This window comes from Zingiber officinale, chromosome 10A, assembly GCF_018446385.1.
Source record: "Zingiber officinale cultivar Zhangliang chromosome 10A, Zo_v1.1, whole genome shotgun sequence".
Classification (NCBI taxonomy): Eukaryota; Viridiplantae; Streptophyta; class Magnoliopsida; order Zingiberales; family Zingiberaceae; genus Zingiber; species Zingiber officinale.
In genome coordinates this window covers 22,010,398-22,021,279 of record NC_056004.1, presented here as the reverse complement: position 1 = coordinate 22,021,279, position 10,882 = coordinate 22,010,398, and the positions used below count along the sequence as shown (strand labels likewise).

The 10,882-nt window shown below is 37.9% G+C and overlaps 1 protein-coding gene across 1 annotated transcript; it reads left to right on the top strand.

Moving 5' to 3' along the window:
• Positions 1-2,333: 2,333 nt before the first annotated feature.
• On the top strand, positions 2,334-3,989 carry LOC122027724 (protein NODULATION SIGNALING PATHWAY 2-like). The gene has a single exon (XM_042586730.1). It carries the CDS (start codon positions 2,361-2,363, stop codon positions 3,903-3,905), a length of 1,545 nt encoding a protein of 514 aa, XP_042442664.1. The 5' UTR covers positions 2,334-2,360; the 3' UTR covers positions 3,906-3,989.
• Positions 3,990-10,882: the final 6,893 nt, after the last annotated feature.

The window sequence follows — 10,882 nt, the reverse complement described above, 5'->3', positions numbered from 1 at the left end:
CTTTTCAAATTTAACCCCTCAATATTATAAAATATCCTTTAATAAAATTCAGTCATAAAAGAATCATATAAATTTTAACTAGATAGTAAATAAATCAAACGTTCATTAACAAATTTATATTCATCTTAATAAGAATTTGTTTATATTCATTCAATATATACAAGATTAATTAAACAAATAAATCTAAATAGCTAGTTAAGCTAAACAAATAAATTTGAACACATATATTTAGCTCGTTAATGTTAGTGAACAATGTTCGTGAACAATGTTCACAAATCATATTTATTAATAAAATTTTTTTAAATATGTTAAATAAATAATAAAATAAACAAATAAATTTAAATTGTCAACCTTAATAACCAATCAAACAACTAAAAATGTTAAATAATCAAACAAGCTTAAATTGAGAGTTCGATAACATCTAAACGAACCAAGCTCAAGTCAAGCTCGAACCAAGCTCAAGTCAAACTTGAATTGAGAGCTTGATAACATCTAAACGATCAAACTCAAGCCAAGTTTCAAACAAGCTCAAGCTCATAAAAAAATAAACAAAGCCAAGCTTAAACACTCATTTCAAAACTTAGTTCATTTTAAGCTCGGCTCGGTTCGACTCAGTTATCTTATTAAATAAACTTGAACACATCACATCTCAATTTGACTTGACTTATTTACAATCCTAATTTTAGCATTGGTTTAGAAACCCTACATGTACATATCCCACAATAGTGTCCAAGACCATGTACTGAAGCAAAATTATAATTAATATTATTAGGTGGGCCTAACGGCATTTAAAAAAAATAATAATAACACATTTTATACTTCAGTATACATAACAAAACTAAATTGATGACATACACACAAACAGCCAATTAAGCATATGCTAACTAGCATATGCCGTGCAAACGCTAAAATATATTATTAATTGGATTTCAATTAATTATCATTATATTAGTTTACTTCCTAATCAACTCACTAATATTTTTGTGCCAAAATCGACCAAATACGTACACTCCAATTTAGAGAGGAGCGTTATTGAGATAATATCATCAATGATAAATAAATATTAAATAATTCAAAACTATATAAGCTTTGTTAAATATTAAAGAGAATCAAGCAAGAAATTCATTTGGTTACTGCAGAATCTCCTTGCTTTAAGCTTCTGCAAGCAAGCATGCTTGTCCAACGAAGCATGCCCTTTATTATTATTATTATTACTTTTTAGTCGAAATGCCATTCCATTTATTTAATTCTCCAGCAGATCAAAGAAGAAGAAGAACAAAAATAATCTTGGTGGTGGTTGGTTCCATACATCACTATCTGATTACTTAACTGTTTAGGGTCCTAGAGTATGTTCTGGTGTCTGGGTCCAGTCCATCTGTGTGTTTCCTCACAAGAGTCTTGGAGAATGGAGACGGAGAAATCAGACTTCCCCTCTACCGGCAAAGATTATCTTTGTGTATGCTGCAACTACAGACCAAACGGGGCAGAATTAAGGTTAAGACTTTTTTCTCTTCATTTGTTGAAGACTTTGTGCACAGTAGTTTTTATAGATTTTTGTTAATCATTGTGCATATGTATATATTAGCAACTTTAATTCCTTGTCCACTTGAAAAGAAGTAAAGGAGAAGGGAAGGAAAGAAAGAGTGGACTTTGTGTCTATTTCTTGACTTCCTTTGTTTAATTTCACCATATGTATGTAGCTTTTTAGTGGCTCTCGAGATCAATCAATGGTTTCGTCATCAAAAAAGTTGTTTGTGGTGTGTATTATAGAATGATTGAATGATTTAATTTCTGATGCATGATGCTTTATAATGAGATGGCATACTAGATACAATGTATAATGTATATGAACAAGTTGTTAGTTTGTTTGGGTCAGCAAAGTTGTTATTGGTTTGCGGCTCTATTGCCGTTGAAGAAGAGATTTTTTTAGAAGTTTACAAAGGAGTTTTAAAAGATTAAAGACCTTGGGCTTTTTTTTCCCCTTCTTCTTTTGAACAAATTGGTGAATTAGTTTCTTGCTAAATGGTAATTGAGCTAGTGGAATAAAATAAAAGCCAACCAATTGCCCGAAAAAGGGTAGATCCAAGCATGTTGGGAGTGACACTGTACATGTTTTGCAAATTCCAATTAGTAAGACAAAAAAGAAAGCTGTCATTGGAATCAAGTGTAACTTAATCTTAATTAGTGTGATGTAATCTCCTCTAACCGGCAAATTAAATTATCAATTAAAAGTTTAAAATTATACTCTTCCCATCATTTGTTCATTGTATAATTTGCTCTTTTCTCTAACTTTTGTTTCTATATAAATAACAGATTGTGAGAGTGAGCTCGTACAGAGGAACAAAAAGAAAGCAAAAGCCATGGAGGTGGCCATGGATGAAGGTAATGACTTTTCCCGCTGCAACTTCTCCACCGCCGCCGCTATGGACGACTATTTTGCCTGCGCCTGGAACAACTGGGAACAATCGGTCGCCGACGTGGGCCCCTTCTCTGCCTCAGCCGACGCCGACGACTTCCACGATCTCGTGGAGTCCATCGTGTTCGCCGATGATGTGGACTATGACCCCTCCACCGGCCACTTCTCGTTGCCCCAGTCCCCTTCTTACAATTCCAACACCAGCACTTGCACGCCTGTGGCAGAGGAGGAAGAACACAACGCCACAGCCACCGCCGGCAACGATGCGAAAGGGTTACGGCTTGTCCACCTACTGGAAGCGGCGGCGGAGGCCCTCGGCGGTGTGCACAAGTGTCCGGACTTGGCCCGCGTGATATTGGTTCGGCTCAGGGAGTTGCTGGGGCGCGGCGGCGAGGGGACCAGCATCGAACGCCTGGCGGGTCACTTCACCGACGCCTTACAAGGTCTCCTCGACGGCGGCCGTACGTCGCTCCGCGATGGTGGTCAGCACAACCACAACAATAAGATGGAGGTGCTGACAGCGTTCCAGCTGCTTCAGGACATGTCCCCCTACACAAAGTTCGGCCACTTCACGGCCAACCAGGCCATCCTCGAGGCCACCGCCGTCGATCGGCGCATCCACGTCGTCGACTTCGAAATTGCGGAGGGCGTGCAGTGGGCATCTCTGATGCAGGCCCTCGCGTCGCGACCCGGCACGTCGTCGCCGCACCTACGCATTACCGCCATGATCCGGAGCGGCGGGAGCCGCTCTGCCCAAGAGACCGGCCGCCTTCTGGCGGCGTACGCTGCGTCACTGGGGCAACCTTTCTCGTTCTCGCAGTGCCGGCTCGAGGCCAACAGCGAGCGGTTCCGCGCTGCGGGTGTGAAGGTGGTGAAGGGAGAGGCGTTGGTGATGAACTGCGTGCTGCACCCGACAACGACAGCCGCGAGGCGACGGACAACAGGTTCGGTGGCGTCATTCCTCTCGGGGTCTGTGGATCTGGGAGCGAGGGTGGTAACTCTGGTGGAGGAGGAGGTTGGGGAGGGGGAGGAAGCAGAGGAAGAGCAAGGAAGGGGGTTCGTTGGGCGCTTCATGGCGGAGTTGGGCCGGTACTCGGCGGTCTGGGATTCTCTGGAAGCCGAGTTTCCAATGCAGGGCCAGGCGAGGGCGGTGGTGGAGCGGGTCATCCTCGGGCCGAGGATCGCCGGAGCAATTGGCCACGCATTCAGGGCGGAGGAAGAGGAAGGCGGCCAGGTAGAAAGTTGGGGAGAGTGGATGACTGCCATGGGGTTTGGCAAAGTAAGCATCAGCTGCTTCAACCATTGCCAGGCCAAACTGCTCCTGGGACTCTTCAAAGGCGGCTACAAGGTGGAGGAGACGGCCACGAACAAGCTAGTGTTGGGGTGGAAGACGAGAAGGCTGCTCTCCGCTTCTGTTTGGAAGCCTCCATCGCCTGTTCTTCTTCCTGTAATCGATAGCTTTGAGGATTCAGATTTCTTGTTCGATTGAATGATTCCTACTGTTTTCGATACGTAGCGTGTTGCTGTAGTCTCGATCCTTTCTAAAGTTTGTCCCAATCTTTGACTTCGTTTACATATCCGAGTTAGAATCCAAGTTAGCGGCTCGTACTATGCGCTGGATATTTTCCAAGGTTTAGAATATCATTCGAATCTAATTTGGATGCTTGTGTTTGATGATTAATTCTTGGAGTCACATGAAACGTAATAAGGACTACTATCGTTAGAAGAGAATCAACGTTTTCGCTGCAAACAAATAGGGCAACTGGATGAACAATTGCACCCTGAGATAGTGAGGTTGGCTAGTTTGGCTGCCGTCCCCAAATTGTGAGAAAATTAAAGACAAATGCAGCCTTTTTGCCTTTTATGGACTGTGGAATCAACTACCACTTGACATTTATCATTGTGATTTTGTCTTTCTGTAAGAAAATGGTCCATGATCACTGTTGAACTCTCAGGAGAGCACTGAAGTCCCTGTCAACGAATGGAAAATTAAATTAGTCTAAACAGATGCATGCACCTGTTAACTTGTTGAGGATGTGATTTATTGTGCTATTAAATAAATGGTCAAGCAGCAGAGATGTGGATCAAGATCTCGTCTAGGGGACAGACTTCTTTGACTGAGAAGAGGACTATAAAGAGTACAAGCGCATGCAATTAAGATAGTCATTGGATTTAGGTTTTGGCAAGAAAAAACTGTAGGTAAATTAGTGAGAAGATTGAGCAGTGAATTAGTGATAGTTACTGATGAAGAATTCATATAACAATCTGTTGCTTAAAATGCGAGCGATAAAGAATTGAATAATTATGATGGAGCGAGAATCATGAATTTGTATTTGATCTAGAACAACTGAACAAGTTAAATATTTTGTCCACATATATCTAAAAGGATTAATTTTATTGCCAGATTCTCTCCACTTAGTTGTCGTAATCCACCAAATCATCAAAATATTTTGTGATTAAAATTGAACCCAAATAATTTTACTGATAATTTTATCACAAGGTTAGTGTCTCAGGCCAGGCGGTTAAAGATTTTAAAACTATGATCACAACTTTAATTTGATCTGTCACTAAAATATAATATTGTTGATAATTTTTTGCCATCGATCAATAATGTACTTTATAGTATTGTTACTAAATAATATAAAGGTACAATATTATTTTATAATATTTTCTCATTATACATGTAATTATTATCTACAACTTTTTAGTAAGAAATATCTAATCGACTCCAGTGTTTGTCAGATCAATAGATAATTAATCATCAGACTAACCTCATCTTGGGCATATTCGAAGAATAAGCTTGGATGAGTTCTTGTAAGTATATGTGTATAATTAGTTTTGATTTATATACAAACATATGCATTTGTATAATATATACAAACATCCGCATTTGTATAATTCTTGTGGCCTAGCAAACTGACAACTTTGCCCCCAAATAATTATGAGAATTCGGGAAACAACAAAAAGGCAATCGGACAAATTTTTTCTTTCAAAAGAAAATGGAAGACAAATGTCTAACGTCATGGAAGACGAAAGAAGCAACTTGATGAATATTAAAAGGAAGATTCACCTCTTTTGTAGATGCAAGTGATTGCAACTCCAAATCAAGTGAAGTACATATGTCCTCCTCTGTTTCAATTTTCTATAAATCTCAATTGTACTTTGAGGTTAGAGTGGTGTCATGGCATGCTTTTTAAATTAATTAATAAAATGAGCAAACATGACGCCACTTGATTTTGCCCCGGCGCGCAGAAGGCGTCAAAACGTTGAACGCCTCTTCAGCTATGACACTGGACCTGGGTCGGCCTGCAGCCACTCTGCCGTCTGCCGTTTACCGCCCAAGTTGCAAGAAAACAGATAATTACTTGATAGCGAAAAGGTAATACTCACGGTCGATAACCGTTATTTTATCATGATATATTTTGACAGTATATGCATATTTTAATAAATGTATCAAATTTATGATTACATCATATTTTATAAATTATATATTGTTTTAAACTTAATTATAAATTTTATCATATTTATTTATGATATTTGAATATTATATTTTTAGGAATCAAAGGATCAGAGGCTCGAGTGGACCAAATTTAAGCTCAAGGTTTAAGCTCTGGAATAATTTTGACCGTTCATTTAAGATCTGAGTGATCTAAGCTATCCGTTAAAGATCTGGTTCATCTAAACCCAGGGGAAATAGATTATCATCATTGATCAAGACCTGGAGCTTTGGATCAAAGGCTTCCCTCCTTCTCCAGATCTGAGTTTCAAACCGCCTCCGCCATTTCCACCCATCGAATCGACGTTGCATCTCCGCCCATCCCTATTGCCACTGATCACCATTTCATCCTCGCCATGGTTGCAGATGTCATGCCCCAAAGGAGGCTCTACCCAACAAACGGACAACATCTCTTCTCTTATAACAACCTATGAAACTTGGATACATAGTCACGCGGCTGTACAAGTATAATAACTACAACCCACAAGGCTGGAAATATATATACCCACTCAGGATAATAAGCAGCCGACACGGCTAAAACAAAAACACATCCAAAGATATAAGATAGGTCACCCAAACTAAAAATGACAAACTGAGTGTCGACATGGCTTAAACACAACAAGTATCATAACCAATACTAAAATATACCACAAGACCAATAATTACACAAACAAGTCTAATGCTAAAATGCAAGTAAACCCAATAGTAATAAAGTGGCAAACTCCCAAGCTGATGTGGGACTGGCGGACAGAATCTCTAAGCGACTCCATAAATTATTTACCTTCTCCTTGGCAAAAGGAAAATAGTAAAAGGGGTGGTGAGTTCGGGTGACTCAGCGGATAATAGATATAATAGTGTATGATCAATATAGAACATGAAGATCAAAGTATACAGTCTCAGTAGGGAAATAAGAACATGATCATATATGACATAATAAATACACATATGAGTATTGATCTAACACACATAGTATAATGATCAGTAAATCACTAAGATTAACAACTGATCTGCTCGTAACACTTGGGCAATATATATGATAACATATATATGTATGATAAATAAACATGTATGAATCATGATAATAATATGCAATAATCATAGCTCAATCAAATGTAACATATCACAAGTATATGCAGATATATCTTTAAAAGATGCACCACACATCCTATGCATATGAATATGTATGCGTCACTCTTACACTCCACTCCATCTACCACTACATCAATGTGGTCGAGCGGGTAGGACTGTGACGACTACTTGCATCACCACTACATTAATGTGACCGAGATGAGCAGGATGTAGATAAGCTACCTAGCTACATAACAAGGAGGGGTCACTATCTATACAACTCCAGCTACCACTACTCAGAATGTCCGACCAGGCACAATAAGACAAGCCAAACTCAACTCCAGCTATCACTTCTCTTGAGTGGCCGAATGGACAACGAATATGACTAACAACTCTCTCAAGCACAGAGGGAGACTTAATTGTCAGCATGCATATAATGTAATGATGAGCATGATGTAAATAATCATGATATAGATACAGTCATTATCAATGCAACAACCCTATCATCATAGGTACATCCAGTACATGATCTATCTATCACCCAAGTCTATGAGTGTGAATAGATCCAACAGATGACTACTAAACATCATGCATAGTAAATAGTAAAACCTATAGTACACACCCTTCACTGTGTACCTTACATCATATAGGCAGTCAAAAGATTAACTCCTATCGCGCACACCATACACGTATGCACACTATAGCATATGAATAATCAATATGATAACTCCTATAGTATATACCATACATGTGTATACTCTACGAAGTATAGATAACCAAAGCTAAGACTGTATAAACAATAACTAGATCATCTCTAAGGTCAATCAGGTAAGTATTAAACATAAATAAATATGAGTAGATTTAAGGTAAAACGACCTAATCCATCAATTTTAAAAAAAAACTATGCACTAAATTCAATGAACTATAGAGGCCAAGGAAGAAGTATCTGCCTCAAAAATAGCTCGTGTCGGAATAAATCCCACGTCAAGATGTTCGTCTCAAAATCAGAGTCCTGCATCAATATGTATTATTTAGCTAATTTCATATGAATTAAATAGCTAAATCAAATCCCCAAAACTAATTAAGGTAACTCTAATCGAACACGATCATTGATTAACTTTAATTAATGATTAGCATCCATTAATCATGTTTATGGATCAAATTAGGGCTAACCCTATTATCGACCATAGTTATCCCATATATTAATTAAGCATCAAACTTATATCCACATTATCATTCCATATCTTTCTCCCCATCCAAAACCTTATGAACCATTTAAACATGGCTATCTCAAACCAGTTAATAATCATTCCCTTTAACATTATCAACCAAATGCCTCAATCAACCATGGAAATGGATCTACCATCCTATTCAAATTTACCAAATCCAATCATTCCTATTCCACAATCAACATTGCCATTAAGCAATTCATATTCAACTAAATCTAATGACATCATCGATTAACTAATCAAATTCAATGCAAAAATGAAATTAGCTATGTGTAAATATGATACCCACGCACAACTTACCCTAATCCGATCTATAGCTACTTGGTGGAGAAATCCATATGCAGCAGCTATAGAAGTGGAGTTCTCTCCTCAAATTTGTAGTCGCCAATGGAGATTCTAGAGGTAATTGTGAGTGGATGGTGCTCTCCTCTTCAAATCTGAAGAGGAGATGGTATCTCTGATGATCGTCCTCCTCTCCAAGTCTCAGATCCGATCGGGTGCTCTAGTGCACTAGACAACAATGGTGTCGCCGAGCTAAGCACTGAGTAGGATGTCGTCTATGAGGTGTGGTAGATTAGAGGGTGCTAAGGCATGCGATAGAGGTGCGACGGGGAGACTAGCAGTTGAATGAACTTGGGCGATTGGAGGAGAAGGGAGGCTCAGCCGACGGTGGGTCAAACTATGCCAGCATGATCAGATTGTGGCGTGGGGAAGGTAGCGTCGAGGCAAAGGCGGCAGAGGAAGAGAGGGGATCGGGGATGGACTTAGGGTTCAATAACCCAACTTAGGCTTTTTATATTACTAACTTAGGTTAATTAAGTATAACATTAGCTTTAATGAAATCAATCAACTCCCACTTAATTGGGTATTCTAAATAAACTTTCTCTAAGTCAGATAAATTTATCCCCTTAAACATGTTATACGATCTCCAATTAAATCCTAAAAGATCTCTAAAAATCTTCAATAAATTTTATAAAGTTATTTATCCAATAACACTTATTATTTAATTGATGTATCTTATATTCTCCCACATTAATAAAAATTTGATTTCCAAATTTACTGCTTAAACTTAGGGATCATCATCTAAGGGTAACAACTAAGTAACATACTCATAAACTACTCCATCCTAATATTATGAACAAATCTCCAACCGTGAGAGATTAAAGTTCCCTTATAAAATTACATGATAATATATTTCTATGTAGATAGTGATGACTATGTGGGTTACAAGCTTATTCAACTTCTGCTACTCTGATATTTCTATCTGTTGTAGTAAGCAAGGTCTACCTCCGAAATCTATATCATACATTATCTGTAGATCCCCTAATGTATTTATAGTGAGCTCAGACTATCCATCTGTCTAAGGGTGGAAAGCTGTACTAAAGCAAAGCTCCGTACCCATGGTCTGCTATAAGCACTGCCAAAACCATGAGATAAATCATGGATCTCTATCGATATGATACTTAGATGTTAACCATGAAGTCTGATAACCTCTTTACAGGACAACTCTGCTAAGCGATCCAATGGGTCTGTTCTATGGAACGATAGAAAGTGAGTAGATTTGGTTAACCGATCATTGATTCCCAAATTGCATCATATCTTTTTCGTATTCTGGGTAATCTCACAACAAAGTCCATCGTGATATACTCTCATTTCTATTCCAGTATTTGTATCTTCTGGAGTAAACCAGCTGACCTTTGATGTTCATTCTTCACTTGCTGCCATACAAGAAATCGAGCTACAAAATCTACTCACTAATTGTGATCTAATCATAATTTCTCTCATGCTATGCATTGTATTGTATTGTGAATTTCATTAATTGAGTTTAAGATCAATATCATATACATATAAAATACACACTCAAATAAGGAATTTTATTTATTCAATAAATAATATAATATTTAAGGCGATCGATGGCCTTAGGATACTTCTCAAATATAATAATAAAATAGATTTTCCATAAACTAAGAGATCATACATCTCTAACTAAGTATTTTAAATTTGATCATCCTACTTATGATGTCAACTAATGTCATTGTCCTTAATTTAAAGAAATTAAAGTTTATGCATGTAAATAATTATGACATTATCAAATGTATAACATCATAAAAAATCTAACAACCTTAATGGGTAATTATGGCTTCAAAGAAAATACCTAGATTTTCATTTAAGTGTCACCAACTCATCACTGTGTCAAATTCACGATTTAACATAGATGACACTCTCTCTCTCTCTTGATTGTGGCAAAGTCCCAACTTAATACACTTTTGAATTTTATCATATTCATGTCAATTTGATTAACCTCAATACCTTAAATTTTTATTGGCACACTATAAACTCTCCAAGGATAAAAATCAAATTTTCATTTTCAAGATATCTCAATATCCTAAAAATGCTTTAAAAATGCCAACTTCATGATGGTTGAGTTGACTACTCTCCCAATTAGAGTTGACACACCCTATACCCATCTAGTGTGAAATAATCACACTCTTAGGGACCCAATACCTAATGGAGATCCTTGGGTGTACTAGGTATTCACTAGGGATAATCTCCCTAGATACTTTCTAATGACTTTCCTAGACTTCTTTGAAGCCTTAGTCATGCTAGTTTTCTCAAGGTCAACACTAGGAATAACCTTGATTTGACTTTTAGACTAGGGTCAAATCTATAGTT